Source organism: Callorhinus ursinus, unplaced genomic scaffold (assembly GCF_003265705.2).
Source record: "Callorhinus ursinus isolate GAN/ISIS: 27379988/994484 unplaced genomic scaffold, GSC_fseal_2.0 scaffold32, whole genome shotgun sequence".
Taxonomy (NCBI): domain Eukaryota; kingdom Metazoa; phylum Chordata; class Mammalia; order Carnivora; family Otariidae; genus Callorhinus; species Callorhinus ursinus.
In genome coordinates this window covers 12404045-12420371 of record NW_027397094.1, presented here as the reverse complement: position 1 = coordinate 12420371, position 16327 = coordinate 12404045, and the positions used below count along the sequence as shown (strand labels likewise).

The following is a 16327-nucleotide window of genomic DNA, read 5'->3' as shown; positions in this document are numbered from 1 at the left end:
AAAATTCTTAAGTGCTCAAACTATTTTTCCTTTTAACTACTTTTTATTAAAATCTTCCAAAAATGTATGTCTTCTCCTGTCTCCTTAACAAAATACAGTGTTGACTGAATGATTCGAAGTCATTAGGATTAACGGCTCTACTGTAGTGAAATCAAGTGAATTAAGCGAAAATTTACTTCAGGCTAGCACTCACTAGGATATAGTTTGATGTAGTAGAAAAGTGTGGGCTTCTCAACAAGATATAACTGGATTTAAGTGATGGTTCTTTTTTTTTAAAAAAAAAAAAGATTTTATTTATTTGAGAGACAGAGCACGCACCAGCATGGGGGAGGGGAGAGGGACAGAGGGAGAGGGAGAAGCAGACTCCCCACTGAGCAGGGAGCCCAATGTGGGGCCAGATCTCAGGATCTCATGAGCCGAAGGCAGATGCTTCATCGACTTAGCCACCCAGGTGCCCTCATGTGATAGTTCTGTTGGTTAGGTGGCCTTAATTAATCATTTAGTTATTTGTGTGTTAGTTTCTGTAAATGTAAAAGGAGGATTCAGAGTATCTACTTTGCAAGGCTGCTTTAAGGATTAAGTGAGATCATATTTGTGATGCTCCCAGGATAGTGTCTAGCATATAATAAGTGCTCAATAAACAGAAGTAATACTCATACTCGTTGTTACAATTACTAGACTAAATGGCCCTAGACTGTTCTGTCTCTCATCCATTTCTGTAGTTACTTCTTGATGCTATTAGTGAGAAGCAATAGTTTTTTGACTTCCTATTATAGCTGTCCAGTTTGCTGCTTTTGATGCTCCTTACAAAAGGAGAAATCACTGTCATTCTAAGTGCACGGGATAAAGTGAATGCTGTTCAAGGTGTGGTTTGTGCGCCAGCAGCATGGAGATCAGCAAACACTACCTGTGTGATCGTTACAAAGGGACATTCTCAGGCACCACCCTGGACCTACTGAATCGGAATATATGAGGGAGGGGCCCAAAGATCTGTGTTTTAACAAGCTCTCCAGGTACTTTCTTTTGCCTGCTAAAACTTGAGAACACTGATGTTCTGGATAGTAAATAGGCACTGGATGAACTGTTTTAGAGCACAGGCTTTTTGGCAATAATAGCTCCATAGCTCGGAAGTTTTTCCTAGTTATTTCTGCATTTTGGCTGGAGTGCTAAGGCTGCTGAAAGTTTCTGTTCAAAAGACCTGGAAAAAAGGGGGGAATGATTGTACTTGAAAATGTTTATAGTGATGCACAGTGATGTTAAGGATAGACATTTCCTATAAAATTCCAAATAAAACCAATTAAAACACATCCCTCTTCTCTGGAAGACAGCATCTGTCAGGAAAGGAAAAGAAACACAGCCAGTTTGCAACTAGGAGACATGTTCCTATTGTTTCTCTGTAAAAAGTAGAGATGAGGTAGTTGTTAAGTTAGGAAGACAGAAAAGTACTGTAAGCTTAAAGATTGCTATGGAAATAGAAGAGGGAATTGATTTTGAACATACTGAAGAATGACAGGGCAGCATTAAAAGGCCAGCTACAGTTGGAGACCCTTGTAAAGACAGGAATTCTCTTCAGCAGCTTTCAGCAGCGTGAGGATAGTTATACTGAGGCAAGGTTGGGGTTTCTCAGGTCAAGAACGCCAAAAGGCGAGGGGACAAGGAAGCTGAAGGCAGTGTCAAGAAAATAACTGGCTAATGGGATCTAGGCTGGATGGGGAAAACAGGCAGAAGGGAACGTGGGATGGTGATAAAGAAACCAGATAGGAGGTTGTTATCAGAGAGTGGGGTACTGGAGTTTCAGAGCTGGGAAGTCTTCCTGATGATGATGAAGTCCATGTATACTGGTAAGATAAAGTAGAAGGAAAGGTCCCCAGAGTCCAAGAATGAGAAGCTGGAGTACAGGCTGATCATTGTCTAGAATGGTGTTTAGGTAGAAAGGAGAGAGTAAGTCAAACAAAGCTTTTGAAGAAAATGGGAAAATAAATCAGAAACTTAATGAAAGACAAATCACCGTGATAAAAGGGGACAGAGAATTCCAGAGCAAGACAGCATGCACCTCTTCTGTTCCCTAATTCTCTGGAGTATCTCTTGTTATACTGAGTGTGAGCTGCTGATCCCAGAAAGTAATGAAATGCATTCCTTAAATATATTCTGTAATTTTGTTTTAACCTTCCATTTATTTGATCTGAATATCACGTATATCATACTGCGAAAACATGTACAATTTATTTATCTGCTAATATTCAGAACTATATCAGGAAGGGTTACACTTTCATTATTGTTTATGTTTACCTTCAGGCGGTGAAGCAGTAAAACCAGATGGGCTTATTACCATAAATCCAGGGCTAGGAACAGACTGTCCTCCACTGCTGGAATGTCTCAGGTATATGATTGACTGGACTTTCTCCTGAAAGATCTTGCCATCTAGAATCAAAAAAAAATCTTGAGACAGTAAAATTTTTTAGAAGGATAAAACAAAAATATAATTTCAAAAGCAAATCATTAAATATAAATTTTTATGAAAAGACGTTCAAAGTGAAAAAATATGGCAAGTTTTATACTAAAGCGCATTTGCTATGCAAGTACACGCTATTATTTCTCAGGTGTAGATTTTTTTTTACTGTTACTTGCCACGTTAACTTTTATTTTCTTTGAATTGCAACTATACTTATATTTATTTCTATATTTGAACAGCTAACTGTTCACCTCACTCTTTGAGGAAAGGACTCTGTCCTATATTTTTATATATCTCCTTCAATGTCCAGGATGACTCCACACTTCAGCTTAATCGTCCTTTCTGAGCTTCAGACTTGTAAATTCAATGGCTTGATTTCTTAAAATGCACCATAAATGCTACAAATCTAAATCTGAACCCTCTTTCTGCCCTAAATTCAGTCCTTCTGTTTTGTTCTCTGGTCCATTTGGCAGAAGCACCCATTTCCTAAGTAGAACTCAGGATTCACCCTTGACCACTACCTTTCCTTTATCCACGTGAAGTCAGTCTCCAGGTTCTGCTGACTTGATTCTGCTTCTTGAACTCCTCTTGTCCCGAGCACAGTGCTATAACGCGGGCACTCATCTCCCACCTGGAGGCCTGTCACAGACTTCCAAACGGTATCTGCGATGGACATCTGGTCACCCTCAAATCCTCATAGCTTTCAGAATTCTATCAAATGTCAACCCCTGCTAAGAACCTTCCAGTAGCTCTCTGTTGCCTCCTTAACACTCTGGATAAAGTCCAAACTTCTTGTCTACGAGAATCTCCGTGATCTGCCTCCAGATCCCTTCCAGCCTTCTGTCTGCCGGGACAGTTCTGTACGCCTATTTCTCACAGCTCCCAATCAAGCTGTTTGCTTTGTTTGGAAGCCCCTTCCCTTCAACTCCTCCCCAGCCTTTAAGTGGGCATCACCTCCTCCAGGAAACATCTCCTCACCGGGCTCTATGCTTCCAGAAAACAGAATATGTCTATCACTGTGCTTTCCACATGCTGTCATCACCTGTTTATGTCTCTTTCCCCTCAGCTAGGCTGTAAGCTTCATATAGGAGTGGACCACATTCTACTCATCTTTGCAACTACCCTGTTTCCAGAATCTTGACAGTACTTTATTCACTAAATGTGTGCTGAACCAAACACAAAGTCATGTTGTCTGTTTCCATTTGGATTTTTACTGCTGTTGAATCATTTTATTCATTTATTACATTCCTAAATGCCTGTTTTACAACCAGTTTTCCTCTCTAAATTTACTATCTAGTTTTCTCATAGGTACATTCTTGCTTGCTTTCTTACCACATTACATTTTCCTGGTGCTTTTAAAACCCTAGTTATTCCATCTTTCTCTTACGCTAATTACTCTTTCTTTAGTTCTAGCCTTTGCCTCCTTTTCCCCTCACTCTCTCTCTATACTTTTCTTCAGTGGTCTCATCTAGTCTCAGAGCTTCCACTTACTTCTATGTGGGTAGTTTCTCTTTCCTGAATTTTATTGCAGCAATTTAATTCCATCATATTCTTTGCTCAAAACAAACAAAACAACAAAACAAAACCCTTCAGTGGCCCCCTAAATAGAATATAAGTTCATATTCTCTGGCCTCACATTCAAGGACCCATTTAATATGATCTTAGGGGGGAAAATAAATAAGTGACGGTCCCAAACTATATTTATGGTATTGTTTCCTCACTGATCCTTTAGAGATCCCTAGACTTGGGTAAAATTCATTATTATTTTCTCTATTTTTTTCTCTCTTTAAGTCATTCTCTTTACCTGGAAACCTCTCAAATTCTACCTAAATTCTTCAATGCCCATGTCAGATATAGAATGTATTAAATCTTCTTTCTCCACAGCTGTCTGATGAGACCCTCACTCCTCTAAAATCTAATCAGTCCTTCTTTTGAATCTATTAGGTACTTACCAGATATTGTTTCTTACTATAGATATTTGAGTATTTGTCTCCTCTCTCCTCTTGGCAGTGAAGCTCTCTGAAGGCAGAGCCTGTGTCTGGTTCATTCTACAGCCCTTTGCCCTGTCCCAATCCCAGTGTGTGATTAGGGCAGTTTCTAGCACATAGAAGCCAGTCAATGAATATCAAACAAATGTGGATCGAGTGGGAAGAAAAATAATGAAAACTAAGATAGCCAGTATCTAACAAAAAATGATTATACCTACCTATGTGCAAAGAAAAGTAGAAGTTTGTGGGGTTGTGACAAACGTAAGTATTAGTAGGAGGGTGAACTGCTAAAAGGAAATTGAAGATAACTGTCAATAATTCCAAATCTGGAGGAGATCCAAGGACTTCTGCTATAATTTTCACAAATGATCTACAAACCTCTCGGGGCATGGAGGTAAGCTGCCCCTCTTTGTGTTCCTGAAAAAATAAAAAAAACTCTCTTTAGATTTAAAGAGAACTGTCAACTTAACCAACATTTTTCGTTTAAGCAACAGATTCCATTTAAGACAGAATTGTGTTGGTTTACTACCCTAGTCTGACCATATTTACCATTAAACTGAGTTGCTACTTCTCAGTTCAAGCAATCTTGCCATTAAAAATTCATTAAAACCAATGGCAACTTACTTCTAGCCCATTTATTTTAATTAACAAGGCGAAGTTATATTGTGGCAAACACAAGCCTGGCTCAGAAGCCAAACCACCTAGCTGTGCATTCTGGCTTCCCCACTCACTAGCTGGGTGATTTGGGGGCATATTTAATATCTCCATGCCTCAGTTTATCTATAATATGGGAATAATCATGTTACTTCATAGGGTTGTCATAAGGATTAAATGACACAGACTCTTGGAAGAGACCTCACGTAAGGGAAGCCCCACATAAATGCCAGCTAAGAGTCGTACTATTATGACTACTACCATTGTCTCTGTACTACTACAAAGGGATCACAAGGAGAAATTCCTGATAGACAAAATCGATTATATTACTACAGTGTGTGCCAGTTTACCAAGCTCTTTCTCACGACAGCTCTGACAGGTTTTACCCTTCGTTTCTAGACTGTGAAGCTCAAAGTGATTATATGACTACCTTAAACCACACAGAAAACACGTAAGTAGTGCAGCTATAACTCACACCCAGACCTCTGAACCTTCTCTGCGGCATCATCGATTGCCTGGTATAAGAAGACCTGGGAGAAGGCCAAGCAATTACTAAACATAAAGACAGGTATAAATAAATTATTGATACTCCCCAACTCCACCCCCAATAGGGAGCAGTTGGCCTCTAGATCAACACCAAGGGAGTTAAACTTCCTCATCTTCCCTCTCCCTGCACATGGATGATGGTGCCCCTGGTGCCTCCCCCCTCCTGCTCGCCGCCCCAGCCATTCGTTCCCAAGCCCATCCCAGGCCATGTTCCCTCAGTCTTGTCCTTTCCACGGACCCCTTACAAATAGCCACTGGTATCCTACTTCATTAAAAAAAAAAAAAATCCCCTGGGGCACCTGGGTGGCTCAGTTAGTTAAGTGTCTCACTCTTGACTTTGGCTCAGGTCATGATCTCAGGACTGTCAGATCAAGCCCCACGTCGGGGCTCCGTGCTGGGCATGGAGCCTGCTTCAGACTCTGTCTGTCTCTCTCTCTCTCAAAAAAAAAAGATTCTTACTCTCCTTCTGCCCCTCCCCCACTCTCTTTTTCCAAAAAAAATTCCCTTAACTTGAATTTTGGGAACCTTTTGTTAACTTTCTGTTTCTCTCTTCGTTTGCTGCTAGACTTTTTAATCATTATTTATTTTCACTATCTCCAATGAATCCACCACACGTGCTGCCTAAAGTCCCTGAAACCTGGTTCCTGCCTTCTTCATTCCTTAATGATTCTTGCGAGTCATTTAGAATTTGTCAGTGGCCCTTTACCTGTCCCCATTTTCTTTGAACTTTCCACATTATTTGGCTCTGGAGACCACCTTTTTCTTTCCCCCTCTGCCCACCCTGGGCTTTCACTTCACTGTTTCCTGGTTCTTCCCTTAGCTCTTCAACTACTCTTTCTACATCTTTTAACAGTTTCTTTTTCCTGTTTCACACCTGAAAATGGGTATTTCTGGAGGTGCAAGCCACAGCCCTCTTCGATCCTTTCACTACACTGTTTATCTTGTAGTGTTTATCTGTCCCTGTGGCTTCAGTGCAGACAGTCCCCCATCTGTCCCTCTCATCCGTGTCCCCAGTTCCAATCTTGCACATCTACGTGTCCAGTGGTCACGGCCACTGAACGCCCCACTGTAATCTCAGATGCAGAATGGATAAGCTACAAAACTTGCGCGTACAATTCCATCTTTCATGATGCTATCATCCTTCTAGTCTCCCAGGTGGAAATTTTGCATCATATATTTCATTTCTCCTATAGCTCCTATTTAGACAGAATCAAGCCCTATTAATTCCCTTTACAATCTCCTTCACATTTGCTCCCAACTTTTACACTCCTCTTTTCATCACCTGAGTTCAGGTTCTTTACACTGTACTCATGAACTAATGAAATGGCCCCACATCCAATATATTACCAATTTATCAATCTTTCTTAAATACTCTGAGATACCATAAAGACAATAATTAAGTTCATTTCTTTATATACTTCCCACAATACCTAACATAAAACAATTCTTAATAACTAGCTGTTAATTTGATAATGGGCTCTTTGAATGAAGAAGGATGAAGAAATATATTTTTCAGGAAAAGGAATTGGTACCTCGATTTTTCTAGCATTTTTATAAATATATGGAAATGAGAATATATATATATATATAGAGAGAGAGATCTCCTAGTTTACAAGTGTTACTTTTCTGACATGGAAAGACTGAATAAGAACTTCACACTGTCTTGTGAACTTTTTGAAAATTAGTCAGCAAGTTTCAAAGTGGATATACAAAGAAAACTGATTTAGAGAAAAATTGCTGTATAAATGTTACATAAACTATTCAGCAAGCAAGCAGTGAGCCTCTGAGCATACTGTATTGTATTCCTGAAGACAGCAGTCTAATTTACCACAGGGCCAAAGAAAGGCAATAAAATGTTTTTTTGTTTTTTTAGAATTCATTCATTCAACAAATATTTATTGGGTGCCTGTATGTGCCAGGTACTGGAGTTACAGTGTGATCAAGAAAAAACATTATCTGCTGGAGGGGAGGGGGTGGGGGGATGGGGTAACTGGGTAATGGACATTAAGGAGGGCACGTGATGTAATGGGACACTGGGTGTTATATAAGACTGATGAATCACTGAACTCTACCTCTGTAGCTAATAGTACATTATATGTTAATTAATTGAATTTAAATTAAAAAAATAATCAAAAACAAAAAGAAAAAAACATTATCCTTGCCTTCAGCAGGTTTACAGAGGGAAATAAACCAGAATTTCAGAAATGAGGACATGACACTAACAAATGCAGATGCATGGAGTGAGTCGGGGGGAAGGGCAAGGGTTACTCTAGATGCATAGAGAAGGGAGGGCTTCTCTCAGGAAGTAAATTTAAAGTGAGATATGAAGGAGAAGCAGGCCAGATGGAAAGAAAAGGATCAATAACTCCTCAGTCAGAAAAAATATCATGTGCCCTGAGAGGGGAAAAGACTCACTTGTTTAAGGAACAGAAAAAAAGCCAGGTGGCTGCAGTGGCATGAGGGGAGGCTGGTGTGGTCACCAGAGCATATTGTCACAGAGTCTGGATTTTATCCCAAGTGCAATGGGAAGCCCCTGGTGTCATCCAAACAAAGGCATTAAAAACAGAAATATTACTGCTCTCAGGGAACATCTGAACTTATCCAACCTGATAAAGTCCTAGTAGATGCCTCACTAAAAAAATAAACGACCTTGAAAAATACTCTTGTACACTGACCAAAGTGATAAATTTAAGGACATCTGTGAAGGCAGAGCAAAAGATTTAACTAGAAGCCAGGTCATAGCACAGACACTACTGGTGAGGTGAGTGTGCCACTTTTTCATGTATAATATTTTGGATATTTTCAATATGCTACTTCTGGTACATATAACGGATCTTCGGCAAATCCATACTTATTAAAACAAAACATACTTGCACTTGTTATTTAAGGAATGTGGGATAAGTTTCAGTTAGCAGTAATCATGCCTCAGATAAACCTCACTGGCCACCATTCTGCCACTATGCAAAGCTTACCACAAGTTAAAATTTTCCTATTGTTGATATTCAAGAGGTTACAAAATTATTATTCTATTCCAACATAGAGACATCACAGAAATACAGTAGTTGTTGTTCTTTTGTAATTGAGTTAGGAATGATGGAAGTGCGAAGGTCAAGCTGTAGGAGGCAGGGGTTGGGAAGAAAGAATCCAGGAGAATAGGGAAGATGGGGAAAAAAAAAAAATTCCTTCCATTGAAAGTCCCACAAAAATGTGAGTTCACAGTACTGAGTTACTAAACAAATAATTGTGGAAAATATCTCCCAATGTAAAGTTACGTGAAAAGTTACCTGCAAAACCTGACAAGTCAGTAGAAAGTGATGGACCACTCGGGCTTTCAGTAACTGCTTAATATTAAAGACCTGCTGGTGGTGATCCGCTCTGATGAGGACTTCTAGAGCTGCCAGCAGTGTTTCCCATGCTCCTTGCTGAGAAAATAAACACATACCAATCAGCACGTGGTCACTGAAAAACATGCTACATCCTTTTTAGAAGACATATACCAGTCCATCACTGTGTGCATATTCAGAGTCAAAGATTAAATTTATCTGAAAAAGCAAATCTTAAAATTACTCCACACTATTATTATTGTTTTTTTTTTTAAACCAATAGCACATTTCTAAATACTTATGTTGAATGCAATATTGTATTAGGTGCTTCAGTACATTAACCTTTCTGCGACATTATCTAATACACAGTATTTTCAATAGATGAATTATTTTGAGGGATTTATTCAACATAGAGAAACACACATTATCAATATAATTGTTTCCAAATAATTTATTTTCAAAGAGTATTACTAAAAATGCATAAACTTCTATAATTTGTGTATACAGTACTTAATTAAATAATTTACAACAAATTTCACTAAATTGAAAAAACTCACTGACAATGTGAAAATTCTGCATTTTTGGATTGATTTACTTTTAAGTCCAAATAATAGAATTCTGTGCATGACTATTGTGTATCTTCAAACATCCTTTTAAGGTGCCTTAAAAATGATTCTTCCATGTAGAATCAATCTTAAATTACCCTCAGTAATGGAGAAAGAGGAATCTTCTATAGATAACTAATACTGAAAGATAACCTTCACCTCATTTTATTGTCCCAAATGACCTTTCGGCAAAGCTGTTAATAAGAGACAAAATTAACTGGTTTGGGCTGCAGGTCTTGCTAGTTCTCCTGCCATTATTTGATGGCAATGAACAATGAAAAGGCCATGGATTTGACAGATTTAATCATACTATTATAACCAAGGCCTCTCTCTTCATAAGACAGGGGTCAAGATGCCCTAGAAGAACAAGGCACATGAGAATGGGAGCACAAAACAGCCCAAGTATGAAAACTTGATTCAGGTCTGAAAAATAGTACCAAATAGAACAGTGGCAAAGTAAACAACCAACAACAAAAGACAAACTCAGTTAAAAATTATTCATTAGGAAAGAAAACCTTATTTCAAACTCACAGAAGTATTTGTGTGTATCACTACTGAATTCAGGAAAAAAATGTTTTGTTTTTTAATCAACCACCCCAAATTAGCATCCTCTTTTGAAATACTAACTACAACGACTGCCGACCATTTAGTTAGGTTTGTTCTTCCGGTCTACAATCGAGCTGTTTACTATACATTTATATGTATACTGCCTCTGTGTGTTGACATCTGGTATCACTGTACATTTGCTTTTTCTTCATGCGACATTACACATATTTTTATGCACACACATATATGGTTATTTTTTATTCTGAAAATCAGAATTTATTTGGGATGAGAAAAGAAATCATGACAAATGACAAAGTTTTAAAAATTGGTAAGTACGATAAAGTCCAGAAAAAAGCAATAGTTCAGTTAGCTGCTTAACACAACATTATAATACTTTCCCCCATGTGAGGCTGCATGTTCTTTAATTGCTTCTTTTTTTTCTTTTGCAGAATAATTGACATACAATATTGTATTTGTTTCAGGTATACAACTTAGTGATTCAATTTTTATAGACATTATGAAGTGGTTACCACAAGAAATGCAGTTACCATCCATCACTATATGAAGTTGTTATCATATTATTGGCTATATTCCCTATGCTGTACCTTACATCCCCATGTCTTATTTATTTCATAACTGGAAGATTGTACCTTCATATAATAATACTTTTGTAATACAATTTTCTATAGGAAGATTAGAAAAATAATTCTGTCTTTCCTCTAGCATGCATGGTCAAAACTTATCTTTATTAATAATAGATTATAAAGGTTTCTTTCAGCTTCCCAACTCATTATTGATAATGAGTAAATTTGGGGGAAGTACTGCCAAATCTAGGAATAACTGATTTTTTAAAAATTCTAAAGTCATATACTTTGGATTGGTCTTTAATTACATTTAATGGTAATGTTGTTATCTCTAAATAGCTCTAGACAATCTAGTCTACACTAGAATAAGGAGCTTATATGAGCCTATACCATCAAGACTGTTTAAAACTAGGGCACTGGGTACCTGGGTGGCTCAGTTGGTTGAGAGTCCTACTCTTGATCTTGGCTCAGGTCTTGATCTCAGGGTCGTGAGATCGAGCCCTGCATGGGGTTCCACACTAGGCATGTAGCCTACTTAAAAAACAAACAAACAAAAAAGCCCCCCCAAGCCCCACCCCCCCAAAAATAAAAAACTAGAGCAGAAAGGAAATAGCCCTGTATTCATTCCCTGGCTGGGTCCTTGTGAAGACCAGTGCATCCATCCAATTGTGGAGATGCTGTGTCTAGATCTAATATCAACCATGTTCCTCAATTTACGCTTATGATGAAGTCAAGACTTCATAGTTTTGCCCTACATACCCTGATTCAGCTCTGTGACTCATGGGCAACTAGGCTGCCCTATTCAGAAGTGCGTACATTTACCTCTCCTTGACTTGACTCTCCAGACTCTTCTTAGCAGGATCCCCTTTGAGTGTTTATGCTAAATGCAAGTCCCCAGCTGATTTGAATGAGCTCCATGTTCTCCAGCCTGAGTACTGCTCTAGCTATTTCTAGTTAGGCCAAGTTCTGATCCTAACCCTCCAGCTCAGCATTACCGATGACTGCTCAAAAACTTGCACAGAAAATAACCTCCACATTTCCATTTATAATTAACATTACATTGAAGTAGTAAGTTTGTTCTGTTCTCCAGAAGAATGATTAGATAAATATTTAAAAGTACATGTCTCTCTGTGCAGCAAAGGAACCAACCAACCTATGGAATGGGAGAAAATCTTTGCAAACACATATCAGATGAGGAATTAATATCAAAATATATTGAGAACTCCTACAACTCAATAACAAAAAAAATCAAATAATTCATTTTAAAAATGGGCAAAGAACATGAACAGACATTTCTCCAAAGAAAATATACAAATGGCCAACAAGTATATGAAAAGATGCTCATCATCACTAAATATCAGGGAAATGCAAATCAAAACCACAATAAAATATCATCTCATACCCAATAAGATGGCCACTATCAAAAAACCGGAAAATAACAATTGTTGGCAAGGATGTGGAGAAATTAGAATCCTTGTACCTTGGTGGTGGGATTGTAAAATGGTGCAGTTGTTATGGAAAATAGTGTAGAGGTTCCTTAAAAAATTAAAACTGGAATTATTATATAATTCAGCAATCCCACTTCTGGGTATATATCCAAAAGAACTGAAAACAGGATCTCAAAGAAACATTCACACACCCATGTCCATTACAGTGTTATTCACAAAATCCAAGATATGGAAGCAACCTAAATGTCTATTGATAGAAGGAAGGATAAAGGAAATGTGGTATATACATACGATGGTATTATTCAGTGTTACAAAAGAAAGAAATCTTGTCATATACTACAATGCAAATGAACATTAAGGATATACACTAAGTGAAATAAACCAATCACAGAAAGACAAATACTGAATGATTACACTTCTATGACATGTCTAAAGTAATCAAACTCATAGCAACATAGTGTGGTGGTTGCCAGGGACTGGGGTAGGGGGCAGGAGAAATAGGGGGAGTTGTTCAATAGGGATAGTTTCAGTAAAGCAAGATGAAAATGTTCTAAATATCTGCTGTACAACAGAGTGTATATAGTTAATACTGTATTATACACACAAAAATTGTTAAGAGGGTAAATTTATGTCACATGTTTTCTACCGTTAAAAATAAAAGCACATGGGGGCATCTGGGGGCTCAACTGGGTAAGCATCTGATTCTTGATTTCGGCTCAGGTCATGATCTCAGGGTCATGAGAGTGAGCCCCACACTGCGTCTGGTTTTGCACTCAGAGGGAAGTCTGCTGGAGATTCTATCTCCCTCTCCCTCTGCCCCTCTTGCCATTCACACGTGTGTGCGCGTGAGCACTCTCTCTCTCTCAAATAAATAAATAAATCTTAAAAGAAATAAAATCAATAAAAGCACATGCCTTGGCTTTATTCCATATCTTCCAGTCAAGCAATAGCTCCTCTAGCAGTTTAACATCTTGGATTATAGCATTAGACTCTACATCCAACTTAAACTCTCCATTCTCATTGACATGAATAATATCTTCACCACAGCAACCTTCAAGAAGGGTCTATGGAAAATTAGCATTAATACAAGATGCATTAATAGATGATTAATCCAAAAATTCAACAGAAACATTAAGCTTTCAATCTTAGCAGTCATAACATTAAATTCAAAGGAAAACTAGTGAATAATTCAACATTTCACGTAGTATTTTTAATTTGTTTTGCAAAACAATTCAAATTAGAAAAACACAAACTTTCAAATATTGGTAAATGATTATTCAGTTTCAAACATAGGTAAAACAAACATTCTATTTTTATTTTTTATTTTTATTTGTTTTTCCATTATTTTTTAAAATTCAATGACTCTGTTAGGCTTTAAAAACCTTTCCAAGGGTGCCTGGGTGGCTCAGTCGGTTGAAAGTCTGCCTTCGGCTCAGGTCATGATCCCAGGACCTTGGGATCGAGTCCTGCATCATGCTCCCTACTCAGTGGGGAGCCTGCTTCTCCCTCTCCCTCTCTCTCTCCCCCCTGCTTGTGTTCTCTCTCTCTCTCTTGCTCTCTCTTTCTCCCAAGTAAATAAAATCTTTAAAAAAGAAAAACAAGCCCTTTTCCAAAAAGTACTAAGGATTCATGCCTTAAATGTGGATCTTGATATTTTAAGGAGTGGGGGGTTGAGGGTGCAGGTGAGGAGATAGTCTCTTGCCTTACTACTAGTACCCTCAGAGAGAAACAGTTTCACGTTACCAAATGCTTTTGGCTAGAAAGGTGTTTAAGTATATAATGATAGCTGGATCAAAATAAAAACTAATACAGCTTTAAAAAACTAACTCTGGGTTCTCTTCCGTAACTGGGAGCTGAGGCAAACAACAATTGTCTCTGTGGGTCTTAATTTCATCAACCTACAGAATGAGGGGCCAGCCTTAAGAGACAGCTCCAGTTCATCCAGATCTAAAATTCTATGAGTTAATTTTTTTCTCTTACTCTTCTAAAATGCTTTAAACAAGACAAAAATGTAATTATGTAAATGATGAAGAAAACCAGAAGAGTATCTTAGTTTGATTAGATATACACTGTTGAGTTTCCTTTGTTTTCTTCAGGAGTAACTGAAACAGAAAATTCTATTGTTGGAAGACTAATGAAGAAAGAAGTATCATTGCATATGAAACTGTAAGAATAAATTTTATGGGGACATACCTTCAAAACATGAAAGCCAACAATGCATTTTTGTTTAATCAACACCTGATGAATCATGGAAAGTCCATTACAATTTTCTAATTCATGTATTCTCTGTTGGTTATATTTAGTTAATGAGAGTATAACTCTCAGTGCTAATGCTTGAGTTTCTTCACAGCTACTGAGTTCCACAACCTAAAAAATATATATATATTTATTTTAATTTATTGAGAGAAAAATTTAACATGTATGATTATCTACTACTACATAACATTAATCCATCAGTTTTATTTGAAAGCTTTTTTTTGCTCACACTTCATTATTCAAGCATTATAAATAAACAAAAATGAAAGACATAAATCCCATGATCTTTAGTCTCTTAAATATACTATACTATAAATGAACTAAAATAACATTTACAACTGTATAAGTCAGTAGCATTTTATTAGTGATCTGAAATGTCAGCAAAATGCCTCAGGTTTTTGATTAGTCCATCAACAAAAAGGCTCTGCATTACATGCTGTGGAAGAAAACAAAGAACTAAAAGGCATGATACTTGCCCCCATTGGGGCCTACTATCTAGTCAAAAGACAAGATCTATGTAAACCACAGATTTGCCTTGTACTGCAATTAAACCAATGCTTTCTGACAACTACTATAAATGAAACATACACCTCATTATCATGACTAAAGGCAAACTAGAATGAGATCTGAGTGTTACAAGGGCGCAGAAACTATTTCCGACTCTACTCTGCTTGGGTTAGGGAAGCCTAAATGGAGAGAAGATGGCCTGGAAAGACGGCAAAATCCTAGAAAGTAGGAACAGCAGATGGCTGGGTGCAAGAGACAGGAGAGGGGTAAAGGCCTAAAGCCAGAAGTTCCTGGTACAGCTAGGAGGCTGCAAGTTGCCTGTTTGGCTGGATGGCAGAATTCAGTTCAACAGGCAGCCTATAACATGCAAGGTTTTTAAGGAAACTAAATTTTATTTTTGTAGGGGAGGAGGAAAAATAGTGAATAAAGTTCCTAAGTTTTAAGTGTGACAAATCAGAAGTCTTATTGGCAAGATCCTAAATGTGGGTAAAATAAAAGATTAACCATTTTCTCTAGGATCTAGTCACTGTGTAACAGTAATCATAACAACATTATGTTTAGTAACTTGATGAAAGAGGGAAAACCAAAGATATACATTTTTTTATTATACCAAGCTATAAAAGTCAGTCATGAAATGTTGATGAGCAGTTAAAAAGCTTTTAATTTTAAAATATTATGGGAAAATCAACTAGATATTGGATGCAAAAAAAATTCTGAAAAAGGAAGAAAAGAAAAAAACAGCTTAGAGTATGGTGAGTCAATGTTGACAAAATATAAGAACAGCAATGATAATATCAGACACTGATGTGCCCCTTATTGCAAAATCAATCAAAGGTGGTGGTTCCATCGAGGAAAGCAAGCCAGTTAGGGAGACTGTGAAAATTGGGGAATGCTGCAGAAGTTACACCTAGGAATAAAATTCTAAGGATGAAAGAAGATTAAGGCTGCTTTAGTTAAACAAGGAAATGGACCTTGAGGAAGGACAGATAATTAGTACCATTTGTACTCCCTATTTAGGATTTCAGCAATCCCTGTAAACAATCAGTATATACTTGTTGACGGTCTACTCTATGTCAGGAAAGATACTGTCCCTGCCCTAAGACGACTAAGTAGAACGGATAATTAAACAATTTATTCTAATATAGTACTCATGACGTCAGTCAAGCTTTTTATATTTCTCCTTCTCTTTAAAAAAACTTCAAACAAACTCAAATTATTTTTTGTACTTATTTGCTGACGCTTGTTTTCTTCCATGCATCTGGAAGCTTGGGAAAAACAAATTTCACAAACCTTATTTTAAAGAACACATTCCTGGGGTGCCTGGGTGGCAGTTGGTTTAAGCGTTGGACTCTTGGATTCAGCTCAGGTCCTGGTCTCAGGGTCGTGAGATCAAGCCCTGAGACTGCGCTCAGTGGGGA

At 37.7% G+C, this 16327-nt stretch overlaps 1 protein-coding gene and 1 non-coding gene across 2 annotated transcripts in view; both read right to left on the bottom strand.

The window, feature by feature from the left end:
• Positions 1–16327, bottom strand: part of LYST (lysosomal trafficking regulator) — a 163660-nt gene that overhangs the window by 75210 nt on the left and 72123 nt on the right. The window contains exons 18-22 of the mRNA XM_025850667.2: positions 14340–14513; positions 13061–13210; positions 8925–9062; positions 4659–4857; positions 2290–2421 (exon numbers count right to left, since the gene is read on the bottom strand). Of these exons, the coding sequence (XP_025706452.1) occupies positions 2290–2421; positions 4659–4857; positions 8925–9062; positions 13061–13210; positions 14340–14513 (793 nt within the window). The remainder of the gene's footprint in view (positions 1–2289; positions 2422–4658; positions 4858–8924; positions 9063–13060; positions 13211–14339; positions 14514–16327) is intronic.
• On the bottom strand, positions 8471–8609 carry LOC112807942 (U4 spliceosomal RNA). The gene has a single exon (XR_003204197.1). It is a non-coding gene; the product is annotated as a U4 spliceosomal RNA (small nuclear RNA).